The sequence below is a fragment of the Malaclemys terrapin genome, chromosome 14, assembly GCF_027887155.1.
Source record: "Malaclemys terrapin pileata isolate rMalTer1 chromosome 14, rMalTer1.hap1, whole genome shotgun sequence".
NCBI lineage: Eukaryota > Metazoa > Chordata > Testudines > Emydidae > Malaclemys > Malaclemys terrapin.
In genome coordinates, this window is record NC_071518.1 from 20606039 (window position 1) to 20628957 (window position 22919).

Genomic DNA, 22919 nt, shown 5'->3' on the forward strand with positions numbered 1-22919 from the left:
TTTCAATAGAAGTAACAGCTTCTTTTCATCCAGCAACAAGCACAATCTCCCACACTGAACTTAATTTCTGGTTTGGAGAGATGAAGCTATTTTAGTGCAGCCCAGGTTCTGGCACAAACTAATATGACAATGGCAATGAAGAATTAAGTTCCTTATTCAGAAAAATGCTGATGCATAAACAGCTTCACCAAGCCTGTAGTTTGAATAATGGCTAAGAGGCAGAAATTGAAAACAAAAAAACAAAAAACAAAACAAAAAAAAAGGGCAATACAGCATCAGCAGTCCTTTATAGGACTCCTGTTTCCTTTATCCAATGGGTTAGGAATGAGGCCTCATTTTCTAGAAGGCCTGACATAGAATGGCCTCAACACAGGAGGCCTGAACCTTTATTTGTCTCATTGCAGACCCTTCATTGATGCAGTAATAAAAGCCACAGGTGAACTTTGAGGATGCTCACAAGACCCACCTTCACTTCAAACTAAGGGCTTGTCTACACTTGAAATGCTATAGCTGCAGCACAGCAGCTGTGCTACTGTACCGCTTCAGTATAGACATTCACCACAGTGAAGGGAGGGTTTGTCCACCTCACTGAAATGCGGTAGCATGGTTGACAGAAGAATTCTTCCATCGACTTTGCACAGTCCACATGGGGGTTAGGTCGTTTTTAACTACGTGGCTTGGGGAGGAGGGTGGATTCTTCACACACCTGAGCAATACAGCTGGATCAATTTAACTTTTGGGCATAAACCTGGCCTACGGCTGTCACACTGCTTACCTCTACTGCAAACCCTTCAGGTGAGCAGGACACTCCAGATGAGGGTTATTACTGTGGGCTTAAACAGTCACTGGAATTAAGAGCATTTTTTGCCCTTCTTTTTCTTCTGTGAATATTATTGTGAGTCAGCAGTCAAGACCACCTGTTCACTTCCCTGAGCTAAAGAAAGAAATTAGGACACAAAGGAGAGCTATGGGGGAACAGAACACACAAAGGACCAAATATACTAATTATTCTGTTGATGCTGTTAATTGTCAAATCATGTTACATAAGAGTGCCAACTAGCCATCAAACCTGAGTACTGGCAGAGTTAAACAAGATAAATTCTAATAACTTACTGTGACACATCCAGCCATTGGTATAGTGTTATCTGACATCTCTTGGGGTAAGTCTATTTGTAAGTGAACCCGATGACGATCTGGACATATTCTCATATCCCTGCATATTCATATAATAAGAAAAACAGTTTAAGAACAAGATGGAGAACTCAAAAGATAGTATACTAATAGTTTAGACCATGGTTTCAGGAAAGCTTAAAAACTCTAAAATTTTGTAAATACCATAACTGAGACAGAAGCTTAACAAGAAACATGAGGAACAGCAAACTGGTGTGGGGGACGGGAGAAGTAGAGATTTCAGAAATGTAATGTGGAACTCAACAGCAGCAGAAAAAACAAGCACTAAAATGAAAATTCACTACTGAGGGTTATTTATTTTTACTATCTGATCTGTGATATGACCCATATTGCAATTGCAATAGGCACTACATATTAATCCATTAATGTGTGTGCACATTTAACCTCTCCTCAATCCACCAAAGCAAGAGAGAAGATAAAAATTATCTTCAACAGTTCAATTTACTTGAAGAGGTCATTTTAGCACATAATGAGGAATTATTGGTGTTGATTAGTCATCACAAATGTACGCTCAGACTTAACTATTTTAAGAGATCAATAATAGTGATCATTACTACAAAAAATATCACAAAGGGCTGTAATGAAAGAATTCATTAGTTCTATGCTCTTAAAATGTTGGTGGTTAGCTCACTGAACAGTTATTTTCCAAAAGGAAAATAGATTTATCACACAGCCCCTTCACTATTAGAGGAAAACTAGGGGGCAGTCAGGGAAGTAATGTTATAACTTCCAAAGATACCTATTGTCCCCTGGAGGAACATGAACACTTTTTACTGTTAAATATGACAGAATACTTATCACCAGATGGAAGCAAAAGAACCATGACTGCAAATCTAACGTGAATACAATTCTCTAAAGGGAATTCTTATCATTTAACTAGTAACAGTCATTCAAAGCAGATGACATTAAACTTGTTAGCATAAACTTGATATTTTCTTACTTGCAAACACCAGATCTTTTAAGGTACTGACAAAGAGGCCTTGCAAGTTTCATATCTTCTTTGGCCTCAAGCACCCCCGCTGTAAAGTCACACAGTTCCGGTGGAATTTTAGCATCTGTGTGTTCTAAATAACGCAGTACACCAACTGCATGGCATCCATTTCTTTCTGTCAGCAATAAGATTGATTTTGCCTTTGTGTATACTTGATCTATAGAGGAACCCTTCAGCAAAAGTGGAAGAAATTTATTTTTAGGCTTTAGAAGTTCTTCAATAGTCATGTGGCAAAATGTTACTATTAATAAATGAATGCTAGCCAGCAAAACTAAAATGCCCATTAAAAGCTACTCAAACCTTTTCTAGTACATTCTGGAAGTTATCAGACATGCTGTGTAAGCGCACACCAAAGACTCTTGGAGAAGCAGGAAAACTAAAATGAACCACACAAGTTGCATCAGTAATTCCCAAGGATGGCATGCAGTCATCAGTTAAAACTGTAAAAGAAAATAATTTCAAATATACACGTCATGCGTAAGTACTACAAAATATTACAGAAAAAGGCACATTACTTAATGGTATTTGTGCTTGTTATAGCTGTTCTCTCCTCTTCATCCTCTACTAACTATTTTATGACTATTTTTCAATAATCTAAAACGTTTTCCTGTCTTCCATAAACATACTTACAACAGGTATCACTTAACCCCTTTGCCCGCAGTCAAAAAACTTTACACACATCAAAAAATAAGAACACAGGATAGAGGAAGAGGCGACAAATTTTTATCACAGGTAATTTTAGTATGTTAAGATGTGTCTTCTCTTTTTCCATTCAACAGAACAATTCCTTACCCTGAACTGATATAAAAGAATAGTAAAGAGGAGGAGGAGGTCACTGTATCATGCTGTTTGCAACAAATGATCTAAGAGCAGAAATCATATAAAGTAAAATGGATGACAAACAGATCTTTACAAAGACATTTACAGAACAGCTTTGATAAAATAAAATAGATAATCCAATACCTTAAGTGCTGAACAATGCTCAGGGTTTAACCCTTGTACATCCCCAGAAAAGGTGTCAATTAGAAGCAACAAAGTGGTGAGGCAATAACTTTTATTGGACCAACCTTTTACCTCACCCACCCAGCTTGTCCTTCTAATAACTTGGGACAAACACTGGTACAACAACACTGCAAACAATCAATCTGAAGTAGCAGTTTTTCAGCTTGATGTTTACGAACTTCAACACGTTTCCTCCAAATTTGCAGCACAATAATTACAAATACAGTTTAGCCCAAAATAAAGCACAGACCCACAGGTTCCATTGTTCCAGGAGAGTTCACAAAGAGGACCTCAAAAGTGAAACTGCCTTCAGGAAACATACATGTACAAAGTACAATAAACTAAACTCTGAACTCGTATCCATGAAGTGAAAACTGAATGTGGAAGTGGCTTGCATTGAGGCCTTTCAAATGCTGCCAGAGGGAATTAATGGACAGGAGATATGGAAACCTATAGATTATTTATGCTGTAAGGTCTACTATACACCAATGAAGGAAAGCTTCCCAAGTCAGCTGGTACATAAGGTTGGTAGAGTTATTCCTAGGTATTAAAAGAATGGCGTCAGCTTCTGGCGATTAACCAAATACTACAGCATCTCAAATACTGTGCAGTTAGGCTCCATTTTTTGACACCCATATATTGAAAAGGGAACTCCTGAAGGAGGTTGAGAAAAACTGGAATTTTCATGATTGATTTTCCAATTTATCAGATCCTAAAAGACATCTTTAGCATAGATCTTCCTCACAATTCAAGCAAGAAGTGAGTAAAGAGGGAAGTTATGAAAAAGATACTACAATGAAAAGGAGAAGGCATCTGTGTAAGATGTTTCTCTCAGCGTCTGGAACAAGAGTTGCTAATCTTTTTGTTGGACTGAAAGGCAAAAACATTCACATGAAATACATCCCACATAGATGTTATAATTTGAAACGGTGACTTATGTATCTGCCACTCATCCCGAGACATGATGCAACTACAATCTATCAGTATGAGGGTTCAACATTCCATTAGAATGAACATTTTCCTGCTAACTCAAGAATGAAATTTTATTGCTTCTGATCTTAGCTTTTTGTACCTGCTTGATGTACTTCACCCCATCCTGTTTTTGTTACATTCCAGTTCAACTGTGGAATAGTTTTTTTGGAAACAAGTTCTTATCTTGGCAGCTGCTTTGCATGTGACAGTTAATGCTTAAACTCCTTTTTTTTTTTTTTTTAATATATTCTGTGATGGACTCCCATCTAGGTACAACATCTGGGCAATCAGGAAGCTTGATGAAATATGAATGTTCTTTGGGAATGTTAAATCCAGATTCTGGTGCTAGAAACTCCTGCTCTGAAGAAGAAAAAATTGCAGCAGTCTTTGAGGAAGGTCCTACGTGTCTGTGCCCTAAAAGAAAGCTATCATCATGAGGAGGTGTAGCAATTGTCTCTTTTAGTGCTTTTAGAAATTTGTAGACAAAATGGGAGTCTCTCTGGCATTTTCCTGTATTTCTGCTATTTTTGAATGAGAGTTCTCGTTTCCCCTTTTCCCTCACTCCCTCCCCAAAAAAGTTCAAAAACAAACAAAAAACCTCAAACAAATCAAAACCTGCACTTAGAGGTTGACTTGATCTTGACATGTCTAACATGACCTTTTCTACAAGTACATGACCACTTCAACAAAGAAAGTTTTGACCAAATAGAGAATATCAAGGCAATGGTAAATTTGGTTACCCTTTTCTCAGTCACAAGACCATGATCACAGGTAACCTGGAAAGCAGATGTTGGGACTGCAAGGAAGCCCAAGGTTAATATTTGTTATCTATCAGAAAATGAAGGAATTCAAGACTGTTTGGAGAGAATAAAATGAATGTAACAACTTCAGATCTATGGACAACAGGTAATTATCTGGGTCACTTTTAGGCATATGTGACAGGTTGCTAATTCAGCCCTCTGTCATGCCTGCTCCCATTTAGGGGAATAAATTAGAGCTGGCTGGAGATAACCTGGCCCTAATTGGGGAAGCAGAGAGAGCTGTTGCCTAATTAACCTGGGGCTGTATAAAAGCCTCAAGGGAAGGAAGCCAAGGGGGGAGCAGAAAGAAAGGGAAAAGACAGCGAGTGGAAGCAGGGAGGTAGCTCTTCCCTCCTCCAGATGGTGAAACATCAACTGTAGATGGTGAAGCAGTGGTGGCAACAAGCCTGTGAACAAACTGCACCAGTAGTTACTACCCCAGGGTCTCAGAGTGACTTTGTGGATCTAGCAGAGGCAGGAGCCATGGGGGTTCTGCCACGCTCGGCTATAGCATACTAATTGAAAAGTGACTAGCGTAAGACTGCATGAAAGTCTCTGGTCATCTTTGCTTCCACAAATAATCCAGAGTAAATAGAAAAACATTCTTCTGAAGGCACAGGAGATGATATTCAAAAATTTTGGAACTTCTGAATAGCCTGGAAAATTGCAAAACATTTCTTTGCAATGGAGGACAGAGATGATGAGCTAAAAAAAAAAAAAAAAGTGGTGTGATTCTCTTGCATCTCAATTAGATATGTGAAAATTACTTTCTGTGCCCATCTGTTTTGAGTTTTGGTGGCCAGAATATCAAGAAAGATGTTAGACATCTCCTAATGGGGAAAGGCTACTGGGTTAGAGTCACATTTTCTTTGGTGGGCACTGAATTCTGGTTCTCCACTCAGGGAGACTGTACTGTAGAAGCATAGTACTTTTCAATCCAGAGATCTGAAAGAAATGAAGAATGTGAAGGTTGATAATCATAAGCCTAATATCTGAACCTGGATTGTTGAATTCTGATATTCTGGTTGCTATGAGGCAAGATCCTCTCAAACTATGAGGAGTTTCCAAGTGCCTTTATACAGATCCCTCAATTGTCCCATTGGGGAGGGAGAGATAGCTCAGTGGTTTGAGCATTGGCCTGCTAAACCCAGGGTTGTGAGTTCAATCCTTGAGGGGGCCACTTGGGGATCTGGGGCAAAATCAGTACTTGGTCCTCCTAGTGAAGGCAGGGGGCTGGACTCGATGACCTTTCAAGGTCCCTTCCAGTTCTAGGAGATGGGATAGCTCCCTTAATTTAATTTAATTTAAAAGGCACTTGAGAAAGTCAATCTAGATGGAAGTCAGTTCCAATTTATCTGGCCAGTGCATTACTGACAAAGGTTTATTGGGAAAAGCAAGTCACACTGCAGCAAGTATCAGATTCTTCTTAAAAATCTTTTAAGTCTTTTGATATCGAGATTTTAGTCATGACAGCATCACCCTGGAAGAGACTATATTGTTCTTGGAAGCCAGCAAATGCCAAATAAAAATCTCTTATAAGAACATTCTCTGTCTTTCATGACTCCAGAACCATTAAAGCAGAAAGAGAATGTTTTTGGAACTGTTCACTGTGATTAAAAAGGAAGAGACTATTTTCAGAGTAGAAGTAGAGTAAAAGAAAAGCAAGGATATTCATCCCATTTTACTGGTATAGTTGACAAGACACTTTACCAATTAATCTTTACTTGTCTTAATGAAGCCACAAATTATCTTCTTGAGTATATGAAAATACAGCTTTGCAATCCTTTATTTTCAAAGGTGTGCTTTTGAGAATGCATAGGATTCTGACTGTCAAACTGCTTGATATCCAAATGACTGATTTTTTTCCCCTGTTAAAATAAAGTGTGGAGACAACCGCTGAAGCCCAGGTGCAAGCCAGGAGATCAAAGGACAAGCTTTTGTATGAGCACTAGCAACCAGGCTCAGCATAGACCACTATGAAAATGTTGTAATACATAAATGGCTAAGAAGACTATTTTAAAAAACAGGGGGAAAGACTTCAACTTTAAGACCGTAAGAATAAGTACACTATAAAAAGTTGCCCAGCAGTGAAACAAAAGGGACAAAAGGGAAGAAAAGTACCTCCTGGCCCCATATTGTGACTCTACCAAAGAGCTTCCATAGCTTGAGTCAGCTTCACTGAGAATGAGGCAGCTTTTATCTGAGTTACTAATCCACACCAGACCAAATTCAGAGCCAGTTGCCTCCTGTAGAAAATCTGGCATAACCTAGAAATGAGTATTTAGAGTGGTGCATGATCCACACACAAAAAGTGGCATATAGCCAAGAATTGGCAAATGAAACTTTTAGTGGCATTCTTAAGCTGCACTCTCATTTTAGTAACGTAACTAAATTAAACGTTTATCCATGAGTTCTTATATAGACTCAACTATGAAATACCACTGGCTGGAGACATATTCTTTAAAAACAATGTTAAAGCAAAGACCCCAAAAAATTTTAAATGACAAACTCAAAAAGGAATGTACTTACCTAACACAACATGGCTGCCAGAACTAAAAATTTGTTTCCATTGCTCTACAGCATATTTGAAATGAAATTCAATTTCTCTGTGTGCTTTCAAGCAGAATATGGAACTACTCACCACTGCCTAATGATGAAACATAAGAGTTATGAGTTTTTCCAGAAGTATATTACACAAATGAAATCTGATTACCAATTATTACTCTAGCTGAAACAAAGTCTTCTTGTTCTACTGGTACACTGCATACCTCCTGGGCTCATATGTGACAGGGGTACCCACAAAATCTTCTATTTAGAAATAACTCTGCTTTATAACTTTAACTTCAATCATTCTTTAGTTTAACATTTTTAGGTAAACAGACTTTTTGTTTATTAAAATAAATATGGTGTTTTTCTTATTTAAAGTCAATCCTCTGATATAAAAATGATCAGAACTCTATTTAAACATTTTTGTGAAGAAATGGGCTGTCTTACCAACTAAAATGTCTGATGTTTTCTGAGTGCATGGGTAACCCAAAAATAGCTTCTACAGAAGATTTCAACTTTCTGTGGACTTAGTCCTCCATTCTGATTAAAGTTAGAAAAAAACACTCTCAAATTATCAAAAGTATTCAAAAATTGCATCCTGTGCATGTACAGGATTTTCTGCTACTAATATTTTAACAATTTTCCAGATATATTAACGCTCATGGGGTGCATCACATAATGAAATAAATGCTACTATTTTTATCTGCAATTTTTTATTACACATTCAGATTTTTTCCTTTCAAACTCTACTCAGCCAAAAGGAGCACACTGGTACTTTTTGATACCTCAAGGCACAGATGTGTAGCATGTCAAGTAATTTTCTATCTAGGCACTAATTAAACAAATGACTGTAATAGGGCCAGCTGCCAGAGGCCAAATGATTGAATCAGGAAAATGGATCTCTTTAAATAGCAAGTTTTTAATAATTGAAATAATCAATTTTTAAAGAGGGTCCTCTTGAATTAGTATTCCACTTCAACCTGTACTACAAAATTCTGTTTCAACATTTTTGTTAACAATATTCCACTTAAAATATTTTTCAACTGATTTGGCACACATGGCTTAAAACACTTACTAACAGTCGAACGTAAACTAAGCTGGCAAAAATGTAAGAACGATTAACTGAAAAGTCATCTATTTGAAATGTCCTATCTCAACTACATAAAGCATAAAAGCTACTTTATACCTCCCAATTTCACAAAGATAGAGCTTAATGATTACGTGATTAAGATTCTCGAGTAGACTACTGTTGCCACACTGTTTTGTCTCAAATGCAGAGGTTATTTTCAAATGTAATAAGACCCGTGAAGCCACGCAATGACAGGTGGACTGCACTGGCTTAGGGGATATGATTTTTGACTGATACCTGAGAATTCTGGCTGAGTGACTGTCAAGCTGAAACCTTAAACAAGGGTTTTAATGTTCTTGGGGAATGAGACAAACCAATGCTACTTGGCTGGAAATATGAAGATAAAAATGTTTTGCTGGAGCTCAGAAAGGAATGCTATATCTGATTAAGTGTTCTTTGTGCTTTTGCTATTTTTAGTCATCTTTTGAAATAGAAACTATGTGCATACTGTAAATGAAATTACATACAAAAACTCACTTGGAAAAGAGTGTTGAGATGTAAAAGTCAAACACTCAAAAGTGAAGATGTGGCAAAATTAAGGTTGCCTGTGTAAGGGAACCAGGTTTGTTGGAGCCACGTGGGGGCTATAAGGATAACTTTGGACTTTTCCAGTCTGATCTTGTGAAGCACCCGCGCTAGGAGAGGGGTGGGAGGAAAGGCATATAGGAGGGGAGCGTCTCATTTTATAAGAAAGGCATCGCCTAATGAGTAAAGGCCCAGCCCTGCTCTGGAGCAAAACTGCGGACATTCAGCATTCTGTGCAGTTGCAAAAAGGTCTACTGTTGGTAACCCCCAATGCTTAGATTTTAAGGTCAGAAGGGACCTAGTCTGACCTCCTGCACAACGCAGGCCACAGAATCTCACCCACCCACTCCTATAACAAACTCCTAACCTATGTCTGAGTTATTGAAGTCCTCAAATCATGGTTTAAAGACCTCAAGGTGCAGAGAATCCTCCCGCAAGTGACCCGTTCCCCACGCTGCAGAGGAAGGCAAAAAACCTCCAGGGCCTCTGCCAATCCGCCCTGGAGGAAAATTCCTTCCCGACCCCAAATACGACGATCAGTTAAACCCTGAGCATGTGGGCAAAACTCACCAGCCAGCACCCAGGAAAGAATTCTCTGTCGTAACTCAGATCCCACCCCATCTAACATCCCATCACAGACCATTGGGCAAATTTACCTGCTAATAATCAAAGATCAATTAATTGCCAAAATTAGGCTATCCCATAATACCATCCCTTCCATAAACTTATCAAGCCTAGTCTTGACGCCAGATATGTCTTTTGCCCCCACTATTCCCCTTGGAAGGCTGTTCCAGAACTTCTAATGGTTAGAGACCTTCATCTAATTTCAAGTCTAAACTTCTCATGTCCAGTTTATATCCATTTGTTCTTGTGTCCACACTGGTACTAAGCTTAAATAATTCTTCTCCCTTCCTGATATTTATCCCTGTGATATATTTGTAAAGAGCAATCATATCTGCCCTCAGCCTTCTTTTGGTTAGGGCTAAACAAACCAAGTCTTTGAGTCTCCTTTCATAAGACAGGTTTTCCATTCCTCGGATCATCCTAGTAGCCCTTCTCTGTACCTGTTCTAGTTTGAATTCATCCTTCTTAAACATGGGAGACCAGAACTGCACACAATATTCCAGATGAGGACTCACCAGTGCCTTGTATAATGGTACTAACACCTCCTTATCTTTACTGGAAATACCTCGCCTGATGCATCCCAAGGCCGCATTAGCTTTTTTAACGGCCATATCACATTGGCGGCTCATAGTCATCCTGTGATCAACCAAATACTCCGAGGTCTTTCTCCTCCTCTGTTACTTCCAACTGATGTGTCCCCAATTTATAACCAAAATTCTTGTTATTAATCCCTAAATGCATGACCTTGCACTTTTCACTATTAAATTTCATCCTATTACTATTACTCCAGTTTACAAGGTCATCTAGATCTTCCTATATGAATACATAGTGTAGCACACGTGTCCAGTTCCCACTCGTGGTCCTGAGAAAAATTCCTGCTTAGTGCATCTGCTGTGGTGTTTTGGCACCCAGGTAGGTATGATGCTGTGAGGTGGATCGTGTGTGTGATGCACCAGTGCCAGAACTGTATGGCTTCTATGCATAGGGAGTGTGAGAGTGCTCCCCCCCTTATCTGTTTACATAAAAGATGCATGCCAAGTTGTCTGGGAGGACTTATATGGTCTTGCCTTTGGTGATAGGTAAGAAGTGGGAGTACAAATTGTGAACAGCTAATAGTTGTAAAATATTCATGTGCAGAAGGGACTCCACAGCCCTGGATAAAATGTGAGTTCAGATGTGTTACCCAACCTATGAATAGCGTGTCTGTTATGATGGTCATTGTTGGGGGATTCTGTACAAAAGGCACCCCATGCAGATGTTGTCTGGTTGTGTCCACCAGAGTTGGGAGTATTTTATCTTGTTTGGCATTGTGCGGTGTTTGTTTATATTGTGTCTGTGCAGGATAAAGGTTGTCCAGAGCGAGGATTGTAGATACTGTATGTGTAGTCTTGCATGTTTGATGACGAAAGTGATGGCAGCTATATGGCGCAACAGTTGCAGACAAGTCCTGGCAGTTACCTGCAGACTGTTTAGTGTTGTGGAGATCAGATTGGTTAAAGTTAGGAATTGTTGTGGTAGAGAGGGCGTCGCCTCAGGAGAATTGAGGTAGGCTCCAATTAATTCTAGTTCTTGCACTGGTGGTAGTGTTGTGATGGACTGCCAGATTGGTTAAAAAGGAGTTAAACAATCTCCAAATGGTTGGGAGATGATCGGCGGTTCTAACACTGAAAGATGTGGGGGGGGGATCTCAGACTCTCGACCAAAGTCTCAAATTTGCTGTTTAGATGTTGGTTGTTGAGACATAGCAGATGGCGGTGGGAGGTGTCGCCTCCTTGGAAATCTCTGTTTTCAGCCCTGTTGTTCATATTGTCTGCGGGGCTGTGTATAAGAAGTGAACCGGAATCTCTGTGGGTTATAGTATTTACCCTGTCTTTTCTTGGTCCCAGATATATAGATGCCTAGGGATCTCAGTGTCGCCCTCAATTCCTTGAGCATGTGAAGGGACTTGTCTGTTTTGGCTGCAGAGAGTTTTGGTCCTTCAAATGGCAGATCTTCAAGCATCAATTGCACCTCTCTGAGAAATCCAGAATATAACCAAGAAGCCCTTCGCATCACTTCCGCAGTGGTTACGGACCTGGCTGCCGTGTCTGCAGAATCCAGGGCGGTCCGTAATGCAGTCCTGGTAATGAGATGCCTTTCTGAAAGAATGGACTTCAATTGTTCTTTTTTCTCTTCAGGAATAAATTCTGAGAGTTTGGAGTAGTTACTGTGGTCATACTTGGCGAGTAATGCTTCGTAATCCTGAGGTGTAGAGTGGCAGAGTATACCTTATGGCCAAAAAGATAGAGTCTCTTCCAATCCCTGTCATATGGTGTATTTTTGGGGTGTTATCTGCCCCGTTCACTGACCGTATCCACCACCAAAGAATTTGGCATTGGGTGCAAGAAGAGGAACTCTGTTTCCTTCCTTCCTATTTTTTTAATCAGACCTCTTGAAAGTAGGTGGGATTGTTGCTGGTGTCTGCCAGATTGACTTAACTGGTTCCATAATCACATCACTCATGGGAAGAGTGATTTTGGACGAGGTCAATGTCTGTAAAATGTCTAGGAGTTTATGCTATGCTTCCTGGACTTCTTCCAGTGAAACCACCAGTGAGCTCAGAACTCTATTATAAAGGTCCTGAAATTGTTTGGAATCATTTCCCGTATTGGGAGGTGGTGGCATGATGGGGTCATCGGGGAAAGATGAGAAGAAGTGGGTTGCTGGTGTCGTCTCCTGGTCAGAGAATTCTTCCTCCTCTTCAGCCCCCTATTCTGTAGGTTCGGATGGTCCTGGTACCGAAGATGAAGGTGAATGATGTGTGCTCACTTTGGGTGGGCTGGCAAGTTTGGGGGGGGAAAGGGGGGAGCATGGGGGGGGCATGCCAACCACGGGCTCCAATATGGCCACTCTGTCGGAAAGGAAATCAGTGGCATCCATGGACGCCCATACCAGTGATGATCCTGAGGTTCAGCAGAGTATCTTCTGTGCAGGGGATCTGATCTGATGAGAGTATGAACGGGGGAAGAATGTTGTGGAGAGCATATTTCCCCTTCATCCTCTTCATCACTTGAGAATGGGGGAAACGGATCGAGGCAGAGTGATGAGATGGCTTAGTACCAAGCGTGCTGGAGTAATGTCGGTACCGAGAATAGGAGACTACAGCATCGAGATGATAACGAGATCTTTTTGACACAGGAATTGCTGCCATGTTGGTGGCATCAGTACCATTGAAGTCACAGTGGTCAGTACCAACTATTGCAGCATGATTGTCGGTGCGGTGAGTGCACCAAGTGAGTGGTGCCAGCACTAGGTGACGCCATCATCTGCGGAAGTGCTGATAGCATGGGGTTTCAGTTTCCTCTTATTGCCTGTATCACAGCTAGCCTGCTTGGGGTCTTTTGCTCTCCTGGTACCCACGGTACCTGAAGGTCCCACAACTTTGGACACAGAAAAGGCGGTACCAATGGGGTTTACCCATTTGAGAAATGCTATTTCTTGGCTGATTCCCGGGATGGAGAAGTGGTGACTTACTTTTATTTTTGCCACCTTCTTAGTGAGGTGGTCCTGAGTCTGATCCGTGGAAGCAGGGCCCCTGTCAGAGGTTGCCATGGGTGACTTCTGTCCTGAAGGTGTCCTTGCTTTGGGCTTAGAGGCCGGACAGAGAGAGACTTCTCCCTGAGAAGGATTTTGAATTGTAGGTCTCTTGCTTTCCTGGTCCGGACTTTTAGGTTGTGACAGTGCAAGCACTTTTGAGGAACGTGTCTCTTGCTGAGGCAGCAAACACACTGAGTGTCCGTCTGAGACAGGTATTGAAAGTCTGCAGGTGAGCTAGCATTTAAAGCCCAGGGAACCGGCCATTCCCCTCAGAGGAGGGTTTCCTCCCCAAGAGGGAAAACTAAAATTTCTACTCTAACTGATACCAACTGGAAAGCTATCTTCTAATCTAAGGGGAAAGATTTCCCCCCCCCGCCCAAAAAGAAAATTAACGTGGAAGAATTAAACAACTAAGAAACTACGGCTAACTAGCGAAAACTTTGCTAATAGTAAAGGACACTGAGGCTAGGTCTACACTACCCACCTGAATTGGCGGGTAGAAATCGACCTCTCTGGGATCGATTTATCGCGTCCCATCGGGACGCAACAATCGATCCCCGAATCGACACTCTTACTCCACCAGCGGAGGTGGGAGTAAGCACCATCGACGGGAAACCGCAGAGGTCGATTTTTCCGCCGTCCCTACAGCGGGGTAAGTCAGCTGCGATACGTCGAATTCAGCTACGCTATTTGCGTAGGTGAATTTGCGTATCTTAAATCGACCCCCCCCCCCGTAGTGAAGACCTGCCCTGAGGTGCTGGCTAGCTTCTCTGACTCAAGCCAAAGACAATAGAGAAGGAACTGAGTGGGGGGTGGGCGTACAGCACCAGATAACCACCTGAAGTCACGTGAAAGGGGAACCACATATGAGAGACAACTGGACACGGCTACCACAAATCTCCAATTACGAGCACAGGGGTGCACGAACACCTGAAGTGGAGCACCCACAGTGACATCACTCGAAGACCTCACTAGTACCAAGTACAGCAGAACAGTTACCTCCCATGTCATACATACAACACTCCCATTAATACACTCCAGAATTATATTAGCCTTTTTCATAACTGCATCGCATCGTTGACTCGTATTCAATTTGTGATCCATTATAAACCCCAGATTCTTTTCAGCAGAACTACTGTCTAGCCACTTATTCCCCATCTTGTAGTTGTGATTTTGATCTTTCCTGAAGTGTAGTACTTTGCATGTGTCTTTATTGAATGTCACCTTGTTAATTTCAGACCAATTCTCTAATTTATCAAGATGATTTTGAATTCTAACCCTGTCCTCCAAAGTGTGAACTGTTCCCAGCTTGGTTTCATCCACAAATTTTGAGAGCATATTCTCCATTCCATTATTCAAATCACTAATTAAGATACTGAATAGTACCTGAGCCAGGACATATCCCTATGGGACCCCACCAGTATGTCCCCGTAATTCGACAGTAACCCATTGATAACTACTCTGAGTGTGGTCTTTCAAACAGTTTTGCACCCACCTTATAGTAATTTCATCTAGACCACATTTCCCTAGCTTGCTTATGAAAATGTCATGTGGGACTGTGTCAAAAGCCTTACTAAAATGAAGATATATCCCATCTACTGCTTCCCCCTATCCACTAACCCTATCAAAGGAAGAAATTAGGTTGGTTTGGCATGATTTGTTCTTGACAAATTCATGTTAGCTATTCCTTATAACCCTGTTATACTCTACGTGCTAACAAAATATTTGCTTAAGAATTTGTACCAGTATCTTTCCAGGTATCAAAGTTAGGCTGACTGGTTGATAATTCCTCTTTGTTCAGCTTTTTAAAGATAGGCACTATGTTTGCCCTTCTCCAGTCCTCTCGGACCTCTACCATCTTCCGTAAGTTCTTAAAGATAATCTCAGAACCGTTGGCAATTGTTTCAGCTATTTCCTTAAGGACCCTAGGATGCATTTCATCAAGCCCTGCTGACTAGAATACCTTTTTACTTATCTAAATATTTCCTTCCCTCTTGTCATTAACATCAATTGTATCCGGTCGTGGCAGGTAAACAAACCGGCCTGGCCTGCCAGGGTGCTATCCTGGCAAGCCACGTGCCAAAGGTTGCCAATCCCTGGTGAAAAATTAAAATAGGCATGTATAAATTGCAATTTTCAGAGATTTAACTTAGCCAAATTTTTTGTGTGGACTCTCACTGAAATGGCTTTAAGAACTGAACATGGGCAAAACAGAACCAAACACTTTCTCCGAATCATTCTTGGAAACAACTTTTGCTAAAACTTACCGCCATAACAAAAGTGTCAACCTCAGTGAGATCGACCATGGAAAATTGCATCCTGAATGGCTTATAACTTTGCCAAACTTTTGCAACTGAAAACATGATATTATGTGAGTGTTAGGAAACCTCAATTGTACTACATAAATGGCTAAAAAAGGTCTTTGGAAAGTTTGAGCAAAGGAACTGAGAAGAGAACATAATTTCTCTCCCAAAGTGAAAAACCCATTCCAGAAGTCCAAACTCTTCCTCTCTGCTCAGAAGCCAAGACAATATTACTATGGCTTATTGTACCTTGCTACTTAAAACACATTCCACATCAGTACATACGTTATAGATTAATAGTTAAATATCTGTAATACTTACCTTATAGACCATTTCTGTTTCATCTACAGAATTAGTGAAAATCAGGGTCTTTTGAGCTTTACTGGGAGTAAAATCCAGTATCTGGAGTAATACAGAGATTCTCTCACAGTTCAAGCAAAGTTGCACCACCTTATAAAAGTGACAAAAGGTCAATTAGAACAAAGAAGCCTCATAACATACTATCATTTTGTTATATATCTGTTCGTTCTCAGAGCATTTTGTGCATGTATATATTGCACTAGTACTACCTGAAACAAAAAGCATAAATCAATACTAGTTATGAAGCTGCACCTATCTAATCCTAGATGCTGTACTAGAGTTGTTGTAAATAAGATGGTTTAGCTGGTGGCAATATTGCCATGACAAATACATAATATGTGGTACACACAGCCAGCACCCACCCACATACATGAAGGCAATATGCATGTGATAAATTGATTTATCATGCACCTTTGACCACCGTACCTGCCCTTCTATTAATTTACCTCCGAAATTCATGCCAATAAAATCTTTGTATCGTAACTATTTATGTAACTATACAGATAATGCATTCTTTTACACACAATTAAGGCATATCTATACTATATACAATAGTTGCTCGATATCCTCAAAATGTTCATAACTACAAATGGTAAACAACAACACCTCAGCTCATCCCAATTTTTGCAACAGTGCACAGGCTGTACAAACATTTCTATTCACATACAGAAGGTGCACTTAGAATGCATTATGGTTTTGGAGGTACAGGTCTGTCTCATCTTACGCGGGGGTTCCGTTCCGCGGTTAGCGCATAAAGCGAAAAGCATAAAGCGCATATAGCCAAAACCCCATTGAGTTCAATGGCGGGCAAAATCGCCTGCACTACAGGTATAGTATTAAAACTGTTGTTTATCTCTTTTGTTGTTGTTTTTTTTTGTTTTTGCCGACCGTGTAAAGTTGAAATCGTGCATGTTAAATGCACATAAGATGTGACAGACCTGTATTACTAATTCAAGTGACATTTCCTATATTTAAAATCAATGGAATTAGTAATACATCTAAACCTAGAATGCACTTTAAGTATGCCAACTCCTTCCCTGAAATGAAACCAAATATGGGACAGAACTGCACCTTGCATAACACAACAATATGCAGTGACAGTCAGCAGAGGCTGTGGAGCCTGGAGTCTCCTCAGTATAAAAGAGGGAGCTACTAGCAGACATTTTCTGCAAGGAGCCCTCAACTTTAAAATTCACGTTTTCCTTGATCCAAAAAAATCCCAGGTTTGCTGACCTTCAGGGAACCCTGCAATGCCCATCTTTTCATCCAGGTTTTGGGGAACAGGGTATGGATAACTGCTGGTATTTGTAAATATTAGGGCTGTCAAGCAATTAAAAAAATTAATCACGATTAATTGCGCTGTTAAACAATAGAATACCATTTATTTTAAATATTTTTGAACGAATACTACATTTTCAAATATATTAATTTCAATACAGGGGGAGGGATAGCTCAGTGGTTTGAGCACTGGCCTGCTAAACCTAGGGTTGTGAGTTCAATCCTTGAGGGGGCCACTTAGGGAACTGGGGCAAAATCAGTACTTGGTCCTGCTAGTGAAGGCAGGGGGCAGGACTTGATGACCTTTCAAGGTCCCTTCCCGTTCTAGGAGATAGGATATCTTTATTTATTTATTTATCATAATTACACCACAGAATACAAAGTGTACAATGCTCAATTTATATTTATTTTTTAATACAAATATTTGCACAGTAAAAAAAAACAAAAGAAATAGTATTTTTCAATTCACCAAATACAAGTACTGTAGTGCAATCTCTTTATCATGAAAGTTGAACTTGTAATCGTAGCATTATATACAAAAAAACCTGCATTCAAAAATAAAACATGTAAAATTTTAAGAGTCTTCAAGTCCACTCAGTCCTACTTCTTGTTCATCCAATCGCTCAAACAAGTCTGATTACATTTGCAAGAGCTAATGCTGCCTGCTTCTTGTTTACAATATCACCTGAAAGTGAGAACAGGTGTTCTCATAACACTGTTGTAGCTAGCATCTCAAGATATTTACGTGCCACATGTGCTAAAGATTCATATGTCCCTTCATGCTTCAACCACCATTCTAGGGGACGTGCATCCATGCTGATGAAGGGTTCTGCTCGATAATAATCCAAAGCAGTGCAGACTGACGCATGTTCATTTTCATTATCTGATTCTGATGCCACCAACAGAAGGCTGATTTTCTTTTTTGGTGGTTCAAGTTCTGTAGTTTCCACATCAGAGTGTTGCTCTTTTAAGACTTCCTCATCCCTCTCAGATTTTGAAAGCACTTCAGATTCTTAAACCTTGGGTCGAGTGCTGTAGCTATTTTTAGAAATCTCACATTGGTACCTTCTTTGTGTTTGTCAAATCTGCAGTGAAAGTGTTCTTAAAATGAAAAACGTGCCGAGTCATCATCTGAGACTGCTATAACATGAAATGTATGGCAAAATGCGGGTAAAACAGAGCAGGGGACATACAATTCTCCCCCAAGGAGTAAAGTCACAAATTTAATTAACACTTTTTTTTTTTTTTTTTAAACGAGTGTCATCAGCATGGAAGCATGTCCTCTGGAATAGTGCCCAAAGCATGAAGGGGCATATGAACGTTTAGCATATTTGACACGTAAATACCTTGCAATGCCGGCTATAAAAGTGCCATGCGAAGAGGAGGTTACTCACCCTGTGCAGTAACTGACGTTCTTCGAGATGAGTGTCCCTGTGGGTGCTCCACTACAGGTGTTGGTGCGTCCCTGCGCCTTTGCCCGGAGATTTTTGCAGCAGTACTCATAGTGGCCACGCATGCTCAGAAGCTGCCCCCCGCTGTGAATCTAGGTTGATAGTACGCATGCGTGGCCGGTCTCCTCAGTTCCTTCTCTACCACGGAGGCCCCCCAACTCCGAAGTAGAGGGGAGGAGGGTGGGTAGTGGAGCACCCACAGGGACACTCATCTCGAAGAACGTCAGTTACTGCACAGGGTGAGTAACCTCCTCTTCTTCTTCGAGAGATGTCCCTGTGGGTGCTCCACTACAGGTGACTTAAAAGCCGTGTATCTTAAGGAGGTAGGGACTTCGGATCTGGTAGGAACGCCGTTGAAAGTACCGCCCTGCCCAAGCGTATGTCAGATAGAGGGCCTTGAGTAAGGGCATAGTGTTTAACAAATGTGTGGTCAGAGGACCAGGTGGCTGCTTTACAAATGTCAGCCAGGGGAATTTTGCGTAAGAACGCGACAGAGGCAGCCAGAGATCTAGTGGAGTGTGTTCTAATGCCGTCTGGAGGTGTAACCCTCTTCATCGGATAGCACAGTCGGATACACTGGGAGATCCAGTTCGAGAGTCTCTGGGTAGAAATAGGCGTGCCTTTGGAGCGCTCTGCAATAGAGACAAAAAGTCTGGAGGAAGTTCTAAAAGGTTTGGTTCTATCCAAATAGAATGACAAGGCTCTGCGTACATCTAGTGTATGCATTGAGGTTTCGAATGAGTTCGCATGTGGTTTCGGAAAAAAAGTCGGCAGGTGTATGGGTTCATTAATGTGGAATGACGCGTGTACCTTCGGAAGAAATTTGGGGTGTAATCTGAGGGTAACCTTGTCTTTAAAAAATATCGTATATGGTGGGTGTGCCATAAGAGCTGCTATTTCTCCTGCCCGTCTGGCAGAGGTAATTGCCACTAGAAATGCTGTTTTCATCGAGAGGTGTAAAAGGGAGCACGTGGCTAGGGGTTCGAATGGTTGTTGAGTTAGGCCAGACAGTACCAGATGAAGGTCCCACGGGGTGGTCGGTGGTTTAATGTCTGGGTATAAGGTTTGTAGTCCCTTGAGGAAACGCTTCGTGATAGGGTGAGCAAAGACAGACGTGTCATCAATTCTGTCGTGGAAAGTTGTAATAGCAGCTAAATGGACCCTGATGGAGCTGAAAGAAAGGCCGGATTGCTTAAGGCCCAATAGATAGTCAAGTATAATTGAAAGAGGTACCGAGGTAGGACAAAGGTGTTTAGCAGAACACCAATGTGTGAATCGTTTCCACTTTTGAAGATCGGTCGTGCGAGTAGATTGCGTTCTGCTATGTAGGAGCACCTTCTGAACTTGTTCAGAGCAGTCTAATTAGCTTTGGGAAAACCATGTAGGAACCAGGCCTTGAGGTGAAGCATGGACAGGTTGGGGTGGAGAAAACGGCCGTGTTGTTGAGATAGAAGGTTCGGGATGAGCGGCAAGGAGATTGGTGGTTGGATTGACATTCTGGTGAGGAACGGAAACCACGGTTGTCTGGGCCACGATGGGGCAATGAGGATCACCTTGGCTCGGTCCGTTCGTATTTTTATCAGAACCCTGTTGAGAACTGGTATCGGGGGAAATGCATACAATAGGTTTCGGTGCCATGAGATCATGAATTCGTCCCCCAGGGAATGTTTGCCCAGTCCTGCTCTGGAGCAGAAATTGGGACATTTCTTGTTTTTTGTAGTTGCAAAGAGGTCTATCGTTGGGTAACCCCAGGTGCTGAATACATTGTGAATGGTTTTCTCGTCTATCTCCCACTCGTGGTCCCATGGGAAGCGTCTGCTTAGTTCGTCCGCTGTGGTGTTCATGATCCCGGGAAGATAGGCTGCTGATACCCGGATGTTATTCGCAATGCACCAATTCCAGAGCTTCATAGCCTCTGTGCACAGCGAATGGGATCGAGCTCCTCCCTGCCTGTTTACGTAAAACATGCATGCAATGTTGTCTGTCATTATGCGTACGTGATGATGCTTGATTAGTGGTAGGAAGTGACGGCACGCGTTGCGAATGGCTCGAAATTCTAGAACATTTATGTGCAGGGAGGTCTCGGTTGGTGACCATAGCCCCTGTACTGTGTGATGAGACATATGTGCACCCCAACCTGTCATAGATGCATCGGTGGTCAGGATGAGTGATGGAGCCTGTTGAAGAAACGGGACTCCAGAGCAGAGGTTGGAGTGAACGGTCCACCAATGTAGCGAATCTTTGACTGGAGCAGGCAGGGAGAGAGTCTTGTTTAAAGAGTGCATATTCGGTTTGTAGACCGTTGCCAGCCACGCTTGGAAGCACCTCATGTATAGGCGTGCATTCTGGACGACAAAAGTGCACGAGGCCATGTGACCTAGTAGTTGTAGGCAGTCTTGGGCAGTCACCTGTGGACTGTTGCGAATAATTGTGGCCAGTTGGTTTATGGAATTGAAGCGATCGGGTGGGAGCGATGCCAACCCCGTCCGGGAGTCGAGGTCTGCGCCTATGAACTGCAGGTGCTGGGTGGGGCGTAATGTGGATTTGTCTCTGTTTATTTGTAGGCCGAGAGATAGAAAGCAATCGACTGTGAGCCGTGTGAACCGGAGCGCCTCGTCGAATGTTGAAGCTTTGAGGAGGCAATCGTCGAGGTAAGGGAATACTATGACCCCTTGTTTCCTGAGGTAGGCAGTGACTACAGCTAGAAGCTTGGAAAAAGCACGGGGGGCTGTGGATAGTCCGAAGGGGAGTACCCTGTATTGGAAATGTGTCGAACCGAGGGTAAATCGGAGGAAACGTCTGTGGGCCGGATGTATAGTGACATGGAAATAGGCATCTTGTAGGTCGAGGGCAGAAAACCAGTCGCCCTGCTCCAGCGCTGGGATTATGGTAGTGAGGGTAACCATCTTGAACTTTTGCTTTTTGATGAATTTGTTGAGCCGCCTGAAATCGAGGATTGGTCGCCATCCCCCATTTTTCTTTTCCGTTAAGAAATAATGGGAGTAAAAACCCTTCGCTCTGTGCCGTTCTGGCACGATTTCTACTGCTCCCAGATGAAGGAGATGTTGCACTTCTTGGAGGAGTAGCTGCTCGTGAGAAGGGTCCCTGAAGAGGGACGGGGAGGGTGGGTGGGTGGGAGGTAAGGAGAGGAAGGGGATGACGTATCCAATTGTAACTACCTCTAAGACCCACTTGTCGGAGGTAATATTCTTCCATTGATGGGAGAAAGGTCGTAGGCGGTGTCCAAAGATAGATGTGTCGGCTGAAGTGGGGGCGTTGCTTTCTAAACCCTCGACCAAGTCTTCAAATCTGCCTATTAGTTGGCGGGGGTTGAGGTGCCCCTGCAGAATTTGGACGACGTCGCTGGAATCTTGGTCTTTGACGTTGTGGTTGTTGTTGTTCCTGCAGTCTATGGGAATGTTGTGTGAATGCGGGGTAATGTGGCCGGTGGTACGGTTGGTATCTATACTGCCGTCTTCTGGTCGTAGGTGTCTGGAGACCTAGAGACCGGAGGGTTGTCCTTGAGTCCTTCATTGAATGAAGCACGTCGTTCGTGGTAGAAGCAAAAAGTTTGTCACCGTCGAAGGGAAGATCTTCAATGGTGCTCTGAACTTCGAGGAAAAAAGGAGGAGGAGAGCCATGAGCCCCGTCGCATGACTATCGCTGTAGCGGTCGATCTTGCCGCTGTGTTGGCTACATCGAGGGCTGCTTGGAGAGCGGTGCGTGATATGGTTTGTCCCTCAGAAACCATAGCTCTGAACTGTTGTTTTCTCTGTTCTGGAATGTCATCAATAAAGTCCATGAATTTATTATAGTTTTTGTGGTCGTATTTTGCCAGGACTGCAGTATAATTAGCTATACGAAATTGGAGGGTGGAGGATGCATATACTTTGCGACCAAAAAGGTCCAATCGTTTGCTGTCCTTGTTGGGTGGGGCGGAACGAGAATACTGTTGTCTAGCCCTCTGGTTCGCAGCGTCTACTACCAATGAATTTGGTGCTGGGTGGGTAAAAAGGAATTCAGAATCCTTTGGAGAAATAAAATACTTCCTGTCTGCTTGTTTGCAGGTAGGTAGGCTTGTCGCTGGAGTCTGCCAGATGGACTTAGCGGGTTCTAAAAGGGCTGCGTTAATTGGTAATGCCACCCTGGAGGAAGAAGGGGGCTGTAGGA

The 22919-nt window shown here is 42.0% G+C and overlaps 1 protein-coding gene across 1 annotated transcript in view; it reads right to left on the reverse strand.

The window, feature by feature from the left end:
- TDRD12 (tudor domain containing 12) overlaps positions 1 to 22919 on the reverse strand; it is a 139085-nt gene that overhangs the window by 59594 nt on the left and 56572 nt on the right. Inside the window, exons 16-20 of the mRNA XM_054048563.1 lie at positions 15982 to 16110; positions 7486 to 7603; positions 2483 to 2622; positions 2132 to 2352; positions 1114 to 1213 (exon numbers count right to left, since the gene is read on the reverse strand). Coding sequence (XP_053904538.1) covers positions 1114 to 1213; positions 2132 to 2352; positions 2483 to 2622; positions 7486 to 7603; positions 15982 to 16110 — 708 coding nt within the window. The remainder of the gene's footprint in view (positions 1 to 1113; positions 1214 to 2131; positions 2353 to 2482; positions 2623 to 7485; positions 7604 to 15981; positions 16111 to 22919) is intronic.